The sequence below is a fragment of the Dryobates pubescens genome, chromosome 17, assembly GCF_014839835.1.
Source record: "Dryobates pubescens isolate bDryPub1 chromosome 17, bDryPub1.pri, whole genome shotgun sequence".
Taxonomy (NCBI): domain Eukaryota; kingdom Metazoa; phylum Chordata; class Aves; order Piciformes; family Picidae; genus Dryobates; species Dryobates pubescens.
Genome location: NC_071628.1, coordinates 12423237 through 12436781, shown reverse-complemented (window position 1 = coordinate 12436781; position 13545 = coordinate 12423237). Strand labels below are relative to the sequence as shown.

General features: G+C 38.8%; 1 protein-coding gene across 1 annotated transcript in view; it reads left to right on the top strand.

Moving 5' to 3' along the window:
* Positions 1–13545, top strand: part of GALK2 (galactokinase 2) — a 50787-nt gene that overhangs the window by 10836 nt on the left and 26406 nt on the right. The window contains exon 5 of the mRNA XM_054169236.1: positions 774–920. Coding sequence (XP_054025211.1) covers positions 774–920 — 147 coding nt within the window. The remainder of the gene's footprint in view (positions 1–773; positions 921–13545) is intronic.

Here is a 13545-nt window from a genome sequence, read left to right as displayed (position 1 = left end):
CATATACCCCCCATGTACTTTCAGTGATCTTCTAATAAGTACTGCATGTTTATTTTAAACAAACAACAGGGAAATTTATATTAAAAGTGTTTATAAATACAAAGATAAAGCAACTAAAGGGTGATTAAGTGAGTATGTACACAAGGGTTTATGACTTTTGGATTAAAAGTATTATCTGTGATACCTCTCATGGATGTAAAAATATTGTAAACTTTATTCTAAAAATGGCATGGCAGAGACCACCACCACTGGTACGTGACTTTGAATACAGCTGCATGGCAACTAGCTCCCTAGCGGCGTGATGCAGCTCCCTAATGTCGTATGTCAGCATTACATTAGAAGTGAAGCATAAAGCGGACCTTAAGCTCTTCAGGATGCCTTAAGTGAGGAGCTGTGGAGAAAAGAAGAGAGATAAGGTAGAAAATGGATGGTAACCTCTGGTACTGTCACCACGGCAGCTCAGAGCAGAGCTAGTTGCTGCAAAGCCCACCCATGAAGCTCGGTAAATTCAGTCCATACTGAATTCTGCTCAGGGTACCGTTCTGTCAGCTCATACATGCATGTGTACAGGAATTGCAAACATACCTTTGGCTGAAGCCATTGGCTTTGTTCTTGAGGAATAGAATGAAAAATTTGCTTTATTTTGGAGATACCAGAAACAGGTCCTTGGTTCCAGCAACTCAACAGAGAGATTCTCTTTCTAAGTATCAGATAATTGCAAGCCTGAGCCTGTCTGTACTTGAAACTGAGATTGTTTATTTTTTCATTGTTAGGAACATTTTGGTCTTAATAACCCAACTGGAATGAATTGTCTGCTAGATGGAACCATCCCTCCAAGTTCTGGTCTCTCTAGCTCCAGTGCTTTGGTGTGCTGTGCAGGACTCGTGACACTAACAGCTAATGGAAAAACCCTCTCTAAGGTAATTTACTGTAAAACACGAGAGTGTCAGCAGTAAAATTCTACGTAAAATTAAATATTGTTAATGCCTGTAAACATTAAAAACACGATAAAATTGTTTTTGCAAAGAGTTGTTGGATATAAACTTAAGATATTGCACAACTGAGCAAACATCTTTGGCCAAATTTTGGCAGGATTTGAATTTGGCAAGAAAACAGGCTTACATTAAAGCTGAAAAAAGGAGCATTATTGTAAGCCTGTACTTTGGCTAACCATCAGGTCCATGCCTGGACCAGATGTGCTATCTGCAGGCCAGGACTGAGGATATATGTGCTGAAGCATGTGGACCACACCCCCGAGGCCTTTACCCTCTCCCTGAATGACTTTTCATGGCTTTAACAGCAGAGCATCTGTTGAAGGCCTGTGGAACAACTTCTTGATAAATTATATAATCAGTGCAAAGCAGAGATAAAATTCTTCCATCTGACTCTCCTTATTCTCTTCACAGTTTTTTTGGAATGAACATATTTACAATCCAAAATGTACTCCTCGCTTTTTAAAACAAACATTAGTCTAAAAACAAACCCCAAGTATGTGACCTGTTAGGAGTACAACTGTTAGTAGAATTTGGCTCATGTAATACACATTTCTGGAGGAGTCATGGTCCTTGAAGGTGCCATATGGGAATGAGGTTTTCTCCAGTAAAAATGTCTGGTTAAGTGAAACTAGGATCTTAAATTAGAACATTGTCAGGAAGAGAAAAGAACGGATCTAAATGTGACTGTTACGCATATTTGTCCCTATTGTCTAAGGCAGACATTCCCAACTTGTGGTACAAAGCCAATTTGAAGTGGTACATGATGATGGCAGCTGTTAACTCTGCTTGTATACAAGCACTTATCTGAGCCATGAGGTAAACAGATCCACACAGAAGTTGTGACTTGTAGCTGAAGCTGCAGCAAAGCACTCAGCAGTAATGCTCAGTCCCACATTGCACGGCTCATAGGGCTTGCTTCAGGAAGGAATCAAGTAGCATTAAGGCAGAAAGAAGCAGGAATGGTGTGACAGGGCAGCATTTTTAAGTAGGAGAACATGGCTACAGTCACTGTCATCCAGCTTTGTGTTGGTGTGATGGCATATAAGGGCTTGGACACTTAACAGAGGCTCTGGTTGGTGAGGTTAAGATGTATAATGCAATGGCAGATGAAAACATGGAATCGAGGATCCCATGTCGATGTTTGAGACTTTGCAGTAAGAGGGGTAGAGGTGACAGATGTGCTTTTTTTATACATATGAACCTAGCCTGGTAATAGGATTCTGGTTTTGCATAGATGATCTTGTCATAGATCAGCATCATCTCTGATGGTGGTAACCAAATAAGCTAAGCTTGGGAACTGCTGATGAAATCACTGGAGTGCACATGTTCAGAAACTGGGTATCTGCAAAACCCATAAAACTGACAGAGGTCAGAAAACCCAGGTTTTACTAGGTATTAGAAATCTGTATCTGGAAAACCAGAAGCCAGGTTTTCATTATTCCAAGAAATACTGCACAGCTTTCTTCTGAGAATAAATGATACAGTGTGTGTCTTGAGCTGAATTTACAGGTGGCTGGGGGGTACCAGCTGGCATTGTGCCAGACCTGTTCTGAACAAAGGTGCAAAACTTCTTTTGGCATTTTCATAGAAACTTGTGGAGGAACAGAAGGAAGACAGAGACTCCTCTGAGTGTCTTTGCTTCTCCTCATGTGTCCTTTTCAATCAATCCAAAATCTCTTCTGCTTACTGGTTGGTAAATATGCTGAAAGTTAATCTTTTGTCTCAGATATAGTTGAATGAACACAAAAGACACAACTACACATTTTTGTTAGGAAATTCTGCTGTCTGCAGCCAAATATTTTTCACTTGTTATGAAAAATGAACAATTAATGTATAGATGAGAATTCCCATTAGCCAAAATAGAAGCAGCAAAAAAATGTCTAAGGTTTAGTGTGCTTGCATAGAGCAAGACACCTGGTTGTGGTGGTTGAGACAGAGGATGACAGCTCTGAAGACAGATTACTTTTGTCCAGGCTCTCAGATCTTACAGGACAGTAAAAAAACAAGTTCCGTGTTCTCGGCTAATTTATTATTTAGCATTAGAGACCTCTTATATCTAGCTAAATCCAGATTCTCTGTTGCACTGAATTTATGCTTAGCCTCACAGAACTGCCTTGTATAAGGCAGAGAGAGTCTGAATATAAATTAGAACAATCTAGATATGTGAGCCTTTAGAAGTATAAAACGTGCTCTGGCCACTTCTTTCCAGCTCCTAATGCATTCTGCTGGTGTCAAACAGTATCTGTGCAGGATCCAGTGATGCTGGCTGTGCATCAGCTGTGAGCTCCCCCATGGCAGGGGAATTCTTAGCTGATCAGAAATAGGGGCTTTCCAGATCCTTTCTACTAGAAAGCAAACCAGGACCTTGCATTTTTAGGGCTCTGGATATTTCTGTGTTTGTTTATTTTTAAGGAAGAAGTCTCACTTTACCTCTCCCCTCTTGTCTTTTTTTTCCCCCCCCTCCCAAATGCTTAAGAGTTGCGAAAGTTGCAAATAGTAGTGTTTATAAGTAACAGTATTTGGTCATGGTGGTAATTTTATGAGAAAAGATTGACTTTTTGCCCCTAATTAGTCTGATGGACTTTGCAAAATCTTAGTATGATGGTCTGCAGCAGCAAGACATAGAAACTTTTGGCTTCAGAATCAAATTTGGCTGAATTGTAGGGCTTCTGTAGCCAAAGTTATGAAAAATTGACCTTTTACTGAATGGAACATTTATCTGTTTTGTTTCTGTGAAACTATTTTTATGAGAATATTTCCGTTTATGCCCTTTTGCCTGATACATCTAAGTTTAAAATAGTAGCTGTAGAGTAAAAGTCACTGAAATTTCAAGCTTTTATGAGATAACACTTCCAGTGTGAAGTTTGAGCCTAGGAGATTAAAAGCCAAAAAAAACCCCAACCCAACAAAATGAAAAAAAATATTGTAAAAGCATGGCTAGAATTTCATGGTGGCTTACTTCAGAAATAACACTTCTTTGATGTTCAAAACAAAATCAGGGAAAAAATCTGCTCTCACTAATTATTGTGTGTAGCAGTCTGCAATAGGGCATTGTTTCAGTGTGCATACAGTGTTGTTTTTTCAAAACCCATCACACACATACACAATAGTTTAGGGAAAATACCAGTCCAAGACAATTCAGCCAGATGTGCAGTGCTAACCAGTTGCAGCAGTGCAATAGCATTCAAATAACAAGATGGAAAATTTAGAATACGGTCTTTAGAAAGAATCCATTTTTCTCCTCCAAACAGGATACCAGTCTAAGACTGTGTTGGCATCACTCAAAGAGCAGCAATACTCAGTATTAGCTTTTGATTTTAAAGTGATTTTTAATTTACTGTTACAAAATCAATCTTTTGTACAACTTTTCATCAGGAGAAGATACTTTTTTCTAAAGGAAATAAAATAATGCTCTAAATTGTCCCAGCTTTGTGTTTCATAGTAGGAATTAATGACTACAGAAAATCACTTAGTACTTTTGAATAACTAGATCTACTTGAAAGATGTGATGATAGTGTTGCTGTCCAAATGTTAAATCTTGTTGTATTAAGTTCTGTTCAGCCACTCTTTGAACATATTTTCTGTTGCTCATGACTGGCCAGCTGTGCACAAACTTACTGGGGAAAAGAGATGAAAAGTGAATAGGTTGTATTTATTTTCATGTGACAAGTTGAGCACAGGAAGTTGAATTACATTTGGCTCTATGCAGACTGAGAAATCTAAGACAGAATGATAAAAGACCTAAATCTAATCTTCAATTTCACAGTGTCCATTGGCTTCAATTTTCTCAAATTTTGGCTCAGACAGATTTGAGTTTGGGATTTTCAAAAGCTGCAACATTGTCCTGTATTTAAACAGTTACAAGACCTGGTAATGCCATTGATTTCAGTGAGAGAATAGACAGCTGGGATCCTTTTTGAGTTTCTGAAGCCTGTATATAATAAGGAAAAGGCTTTACTTGAATGTGTTACTGCCTCCTAATAATTTTTCTGATGTGCAATAGGGCTTTGATATCTAGCAATCTGTCAGGAAAATCTGTGAGTATTCACACTGATATTGTGACTTGAAAGTTGATAACATGTGTTGATAATATAGGTTATTTTATAATCTTGCTGCATCAGAAATGTTTGCTAGATGAATGCTCAGGTTATTAATATGAGACACTCAAATTACTTACACAAAAAGATGATACACAAATATTGCATTTTAAAATGCTGTTAATACTGAAAAACCTTAAAGTTCCTTTCTGCCCGTGGATTTAAAACCCAGGGTTCTTTAACTTGTTAAATTTCATTATGTGTGTTTGTAATCAAGAGGAAAGAGAGTACTTTGGAGCAGTGGTAATCAAAGACTGTAATCTCTCATCAACCAAATTGATAACCTTCTATTTGAGCATGTTAGAGGGCAGACAAAGTCAAACTAAGATTGCTGTGCTTATGAGCACATCCAGATACTATCTGACAAATATCTTCCCATTTTGGGAAAAAAAGTAAGCATAATTACTTTGCAAAACATATATGAAGGGATTTTGCTTGCAAACTGGAAGCAGATGGTAACTTTCAGTAATCCATTCATAGTCAAGACCAGATACTGAAAATAAGGACATTCCTGGTGGTAAAAGCCACCTCGAAATTTGGGCATGATTTTATACCTTAACAAATGAAACATAGTGCCTTATATTTCAGAAATTATTTTCGTACAGCTGCATGTATGTATAAAACACCTACAGGCTGGAAAAAGGTCACCATTTAACTAGACTTTAAATATGCCTTAAGTGATGGAGACTCTTCTTTTCACTGTAAATACTCATCCTTACCTAGAAATGTTTCTTTTCCAATTTCAGCCTTGTGTGCTGTGACTCAAACCCTGTAGAATCTCATAGAAAATCTTCACTAAATTCACCATAAAATCACCAGCATTATTTGTTGTAAAGTGAAGCAGCAGCCTTGAGTCTGGCTTTCCAGATGAAAGTGGCCAAAATTGTACATTGGGGAACCATTACCTTACTGCTGTATGGAGAGTACATGTACACACAGGTCTTTTGGCTCAACAGATATTTCAGTACTCCAGATACGTAAATTTACATGCTGAAGAGACTGTTGGAGCACTGCAAAAGACAGTCTAAAAATAATTCCTATTAACAAATGTATTTTCTTTACGGAGCTTTTCTTCCTGAACAATATAATTTAAAGCAGGAAGTAATTTTTGTCGTTGACATTTTAAAGATTAGCTATCACTACTCCTTCATTGTCAGCTGTAGAAAATCTATCACCTTTAACTTTGGGCAGTGTGAGCTTATATAAAACCACCAAGGAAGATGTAAATTAATGCTATCATTTTATAGAGAAGGTTGCTTTAGTTTAGCTGCTGCCATTCTGGATTTGTCTATATCAAGTTTCTGGGTAATGCAGGGTGAGCTGTTCCAAAAAAATACTAAGCAACACTAATTCTGTTTTACTAACAAATACTTGCCTGTCTCCTACTCACTAATTGTCCTACTCTTTTAAGGGGTTTAATCTTACACAAGTTTATTTCTTTAAAGTTCTATGTGAGATTGAAAGGGATTGATCACTGGTATGAAACATATTGACAGTGACAGTTATATAGGGACAAATTCTGTCACAGTTTACATACTGTCCAGACCCACTGGATGAGTGAAAATCAGAGCAGTTGGCCCTTGGCCTCTTTGTGAACAAGGAGACTATTAAAGGTGAAACTCCCTTATCTCTTCTCACTCAGATTTTTAGGATTTTTTAATAAGTGATCCTCTGTTCATTTTAATTATTCCTGAGATGCCTAAATACTTCTGTACATTTAGGCTTTCATATTCATAATCAATAACATAGAACTGGGAGAAACTAAAATAAATGATGGGGTAACAGAGAATCAAATGAGCTGTATTGGGTGGTTCATAATTTATCGTGCCACTGAAGTATCAGGGTATATGTGGCCAAATCTCATACAATATTGGATTGTGCCTGTAAATAGTCAGAAAAATATTCTTCCATCAGTTCTCTCAACATTTTTGAAGTACCAAATATACTCAGTTGAAAATCAAACCATGAATTTTATGTGTTTTATACTGAAACAAAAACAAGCAGAGAAAAATACTTACCAATGAAAAATACCATTTTACTGAAACCCCACTTTTTCTATTAAAAATCCTAAGCAAAGGAACAAGACACAGAGCTGTTGATGAGTTCTTATTACCAAAACTTAGTCCATCTAGAGTAACTATATATAAGGCAACTATACTAAAAAAATCAACCCCCTTTTTTTTTGTGGGTCAGAATTAAATTTTATCTCCACTAATACCATTTCCCAGATTAGACTTTCTGCATGTTGGATAGGAAATCTTGAGGCTCAAAGATAAAACAGATTTAAGTGGTAGTAATTTCTTTCTTTGTAACCTAAGATTGACTTGCTCCTTATCAGGGAGCACCTTAAATTGTTTCAAACAAAAAGCAGAGCAGGTTAATAGAGCTCTTAGATCAAAGGCTAGCCTAGGCCTGCACAGGGGGCCAGTTGCCTAGTAGACAAACTGGTGAGTGCTGCCTCCTGCAATAGGAGACATTCTGAGGAGACTTTAGAAGTAAGCTTCTAAAAAGGAACAGTCTGATAAAAACCAAACGTATGTTTTGTACATTGTTTGGTTTTGATTTTTCCAAATGCTCCAACTGAAGTTGTCTAAGACCTAAGAGTTCAATTTTTAAATCCTTGAGATGCAGCAGATTCCTTAAATAGGTTATTACTTCACATAGATGTCTTAATTCTTAATTTCTTATTAGGCAAGGGAGTGAAGATTCTGCTGAGATTCTACTCTTAATTATGTTGCTTTGTATTGGTCTATGTCTTGTATCTTTTTTTGTTGGCTAAACAACCAAAACCCAATACATCATGTAACTCACTGATATTAAACATCTCCCATAGAAGCACAGCCAACCTGGCACAGGTACTTGCCAGCAGCTATAAAAGTTCTGTTTGCCTTTGTATGTATTTGGTCTAGCTTTCAAAACTGCAATATTTAGTGTTTCTTGACAGACCACCAGGGAGACTTCAAGCTTTAATTCATCTGCTAGCTGCTACTACTACTGTCATGTTATGCTCGTCCTTCTCCCACATTCAGAGGCTGAACAGACCAGTTGTACATACAAAATAGCTCCGGGTATTGCTGGTCTAACTAGGTTTTTGTTTCCATCTCAGCCTCCCTACTTGCTACCACTCATTTTTACAGACCTCACTACAGTCAGCAGAAGGGAACAGTTTGCTTCAGTCATGTCACTGCAAAGTAGGTTTAAACAAAGGGACTTAGCACAGGAGTGGCTGGCAATGTGGTCACAGTCTCTCCAGTTGACTGTGGTGTCAAGACAGTAACCTCAATGAAAGAAGTGGAATAGTGGTGCTGAAATGGATGAGGTCACATTACCATGTGTCTGTGTCAACACTAATTAACACACTTGTTATGTGGCTCACTTGCCACATAAAAATAGCAAAAGACACAGTGATATTTTCTCTAAGGTAGTTTAGGAAAAGCTGTAAACCTGCCTCTCTCCTTACCAACCAAGACAGTTAAAATGAAAAAGATTCAGGGAAAAGCCATATGGATGATCAGAGGTACAGAATGGCCTCTGTAAAGTAAGATAGCAAAAAGGCACTTGAAGGAGGAAGTGATAGAAGTCCATAAAACAGTGAATGTAGTTGGAGTGGATAGAAATCAGTTGTTCTTTGCCTCTCACACTATGAGAGCAAGAAGGTATTAAAGATGCATGTTAACAATCAACAAAAGATAAGATTCTTCACCTGACAAGTTGCAGACGTCCTTGTTACTGGATGTTCTGCATGTTAAAAGAGAGTCCAGAGAAGTTCATATACAAGAAATTACTGGTCACTAAAGTGTGCAGAATCCACATTCACCTCAGGAAACTCTTCATCACAAAATAACATTCTGGAGACATATCTTCTATGCTCTGGTCCATACTAAGAGCTTCCTTTCAGGTAGGGGCATTGGTTTGACCCACAAAGGCTTCTTTTATATTAATACAGTCTATGCTTTTATGCTCACCCAAGTCTTTTTGTGAATGTTAGCTAGCTGACAACCCCTTACTTATTTATAGGCATTACATGCGCTTCCATGCACTTTCTTTCTTGCATAGGTTGTGTTTGTTTTGACTTTTGGGGAGAGGGGGCAGTGAAGAGATCAAAGGAAACATCTGATGTTTCAGCTTTACTATTTCAATTGCTATGTTAAATATATCACTTTGGTTGTTTAACAGCATAGATAACAGCTTAGGACCTACTGTCTGCAATATGGTTATTATTTGCACATGAAGACTTGGTCTAGCTGGTCCTGCTGGAACAACTTCCTGGAACAACAGTACAGAAATTCAGAGGGTAGTAGCATACCTATATCATGGAACAGTTAAGATATAGAAACTGTTTATTCATCTCTTTTTTTTTTTCTCTAGAATCTCGACAACTACCTGAAATTATGTTGTAGTGAGGCCAGTGTTGGCCTCTTTTCCCAAGTAACTAGCAATAGGGCAAGAGGAAATGGATTTAAGTTGTGCCAGGGGAGGTTTAGACTGGACATTAACAAAAGTTTCTTTACCAAAAGAGTGTTGAGGCATTGGAACAGGCTGCCCAGAGAAGGTAGTGGAGCTGCCATCCTTGGAGGGGTTCGAGAAGCGTGTAGATGTGGTGCTTCAGAGTATAGTTTAGTGGTCATAGTAGCTGCGTTACAGTTAGTCAAAGGTCTTCTGCCTTAGTGATTCTAGAATTTTATTATGCTACTGTTCACATCCATTTTTATTTTGGTTTTTAGTATCATTACCAAAATCTTAAAGAGATTTTAAAATCACACTAAGGTCTCCCTGTGCTTTAGAGAAATAAGCCACAACACTGGAAATAGGGAGGGGTTTGTTCTCATTTCAGCATTGTGGCTGATTCACACAACTTCGAACAAATCATGTTAATATCTGTGTTGTCTCTGAATTGAAGATAAGAGCAGCCTTATAGGAGTACTTTGAAAGTGAAGTATGCAATATTCCATTAAGACAAATTATGATTTGTTAGTGTTTCTGAAATACTGCTTTGGGGAAGGAAAAAACATGCTAATGAGTCTTGGGTGTGTAGAACTCGTTATGTTTTGCGGTTGGCTTGAAGTGATCTCCCGTACAGATCAGAACACGTGGGATGGAACTGTCTATGTACAGATGGGGTTTATGCTTTTGGCATATTTCTCATGGTGCTTCATGAAGAACAAATACCTGCTTTCACCTAGCTCTACAAGAAGGCCTGTTTAGGACTTCTTCAGAACTCTGTAGGGGTGACATTGTGTATTTGAAACGCATAACAATTGTACTTAGAGGCCTACCAAGGAGTGGCTGGACCCCTCTGACCTACCTGCCTGGTGTAGGTAGTGCTGTGGTGTAGCCTGTGGTGTGGTCCCCCTAAATATGGCTATGAGAATGCTCCAAGTTACTTCTGTGCTGGAACTGCAGTGCAGCCAGGAGGAAGAAGGAGATGCATGCCTAAGTATTGTTCAGATGTACATTGGAGATGTTGCCAAATTGTGCCATGAAATCTGAGACCTGAGAAGCTCTGCATTTTTACAGGTGAGACATGCATTACAGAGAGATATAAATAACAGATGACTCACGCAGTCCCTGCCCTAATGAGCTTCTGAGTGTTGCAAATCGAATGGAAACAAAGCATTGCTCTGAGAGAAACAAAAGTTATTTCCATTTACTACATGATTCTAGCATTTTTTTCCTTAGAGATCTCTTCTGTGGAAGCCTAAAGTCAGAGGACTCAGGTAGCAAAATTAATGTTGTTCCATGTTCTAGTAATGAAGTCACACATAGTTACTACATTAGCATTTAGGAATCCCAAGCAGCAGTTACAGTTACAAGGAAGGGGAAAATACTCCTCATTTTACTAAGGAAATGGAGAGATGATGAATTAAAGGGACTTTCCCTGAATGGCAAATTTAATGTGGAGCTAGAAATTGAGTCCAGGCCTCCTGACATTTGGTTCGCTGTTTCAGTCATCTGACCATCCTTACCCAAGTATCAACTATGTACACAAGGCTCTCCAGTTTAGTCTTCACATTAATTTCCAGTGCTACAGTTCAGTCCCTCTGAACTTTGCCCTTTCACTGGTTTTAGCAAAAAGCAAACATTTGCCCATTTGTCTCAGTAGTAAGTACAAACTGCTTTCTATACAGATGACGATTTTCTCTCCATTCACATGCTTCTCATCCTAGTATTAGAAGGCCAGCCTGTGTCAGCAAGGGCCTGTTTAAATTAGAAACCAAATAATGTTTCAGGGATGCCTTGGGCTGTCTTGTGGAAAGGGTTCTTCTCAACCCTTGCCAGTTACTACTTGGTGGTCCTGCCAATCCTTGCTAAGTTTCAAAACAAAAGTTGCTCAAGCTCAAACAGCACTGTTAGCCCAGCATATGCAGTCGGACAGCTGGTGAGCTGGGACGAAGCAAGGCCCAATGCTTAACGAGGCACAATTCACCAGACCATGTAAAGGGACAGGGGAGTGGCAGTGTCCTAATTGTTAACATTCCTCCTCTGTAAGACGTCTCCTGATATTTATTTAATAAGCCCAGGCTCATAAAGTCTAAACGATTTAAGCAATCAAGCAGTAGCTGATGTGTATATTGAGATGACATGCAGCCAGACTAAGTGAAGGGTGAAATGCTTAATTTCTGACTTGGCAAAGCTTTATCTGGCAATTGCAGATGAAATAATACCTCAGGCAGCTGTGCCCAAGAGTAGAATATAGATTGCAAGTACCTCAGGAGTTACGCTTCAGGCCAGGTTTGCATAGCCACAGCTCCTATTTAAGTACGCATGACCAATGTACTAGTGTGGTCTTCTCAGCTGGTGAGGAGAAGTTTCTGTTGCTGCCAGTGCGTAATATTCATGAACTCCAGTCTGATGTCTTCTGTCAGTGGCTACAAAAATCAGGGATGCTGTATTGCTCTGTTCTCAGAGGGGTAAAAGGCAGGTTCAGCAGAGCTGGCTGAAACACAGCAGCATTTTCACACAGCAGCAGCAGCAGCTGTGTGTAGATGGGCATGCCATATGTGTGGAAGCAGTGAGCATCTGGAGATGCTCTGTGTGGAGGCTTGTACTTTCTTTACTATGGAGCTATTGCTGAGTATTTCAGCATTAGATGGGTGGGGGAAAAACATCACCACCTTATTTAGCATTTTATTCAGAGTTAGTTCCAATTTGTAGTGGAGCAGGGGCACAGAGTTGCTGGATGCTAAAATGTCATGAAGAGGCCTAGGGTTCAAACTGGAAATAGGACTGCTTGGAGTAGGTGTGGGACATGGAAGAAAAATGAATTTTGATGAACCTGATCTTCAGCAAAAGTCAGGCACTGGGACATGGCTTTTGTTGGAAAGGGAGAACATCAAAATTTGTGATGTGCCTGTGATTCTTAAGAAAAGCAAAAGCAGCATTATCTCCATTCCAGCGCGTCTTTAAAATGCACAAAGGCAGTACAGAAAAGGAGAGTATTTTTGCTGATCATACCTTCTGTGTTTTAATGGTTGTTTTCTTGTGAGTGATTATTTACCATGTTTCATCAAAGAAATGCAGTCTTCAGAGTTTTAGAGTTCTTTGATAACTTCTGCTTATCAGCCTAAGGTTTATTGGCCACAACTGCATCGTGAGTTGAGTAAATTGATTGGTGGTGCGTTTGCAAACAGCTCAGCCTGATTACATTAATCTAAGCACCAATTTTACAACTTTGTGGTGCCATTACAGAAACTGAGCAGCAGGCACCCTGCACATGCTTCTCTTAGCAAGGTGATTTACTGCTGCTGTCTGCTGCCTTTTACAGTTGTGTGCTGGCTAATGTCCCTGCCTTGCTGGTTAGCTTGTTTCAATCCTGTGATGCTGCACCCTTGGTATGAAATCTGAATCTGCGTTTGCCACCAGACTGAGAAACAGACTGTGGCTTTTCCAAAATTCTTCTCCTATCTTCTCTGTGGTTACCCTGTGCTTAGAGAAACAAACTGGTAGGGGTTATAGTAGGTAGACATGGATGTTTTCTTTTTGACCTTTTCTTTTTTGACTAGTCTATGGTCTTCAACCATTCTCCAAGTTTTCTCTTGTGGTTTGTTTTTGCTTCATTTTACTTTTGTCTAATGGCTGAAAGCTTTAAATTATTATTTTTGGCAGTTACAATAGTGATATTCCACCCTCCCTTAATATCCTCTGACCTGCAGGTATCAGAATGCACAAAGATATGCCTAAAATGTCACAAAAGAATGCAGATCACATATAGTTACAAATTAGTTTAGATAAACACTGTAAGCAGAGTACAGTATATCAAGAAGAAACGACAGACACCACTGATTAGAATATTTACAGTGAGAAAGGGTTTCTAAGTTCAATACATAATTTTTTTTTATAGAGTCAGTAAATTGAGATAGTCCAAAGTAAAAACTTTTCATTTTGCTGTAAGCTATCAAGATGCATATATCAATTGACTCAGCATGGAAGGAGGACGGCTACAAGAGTTAAGC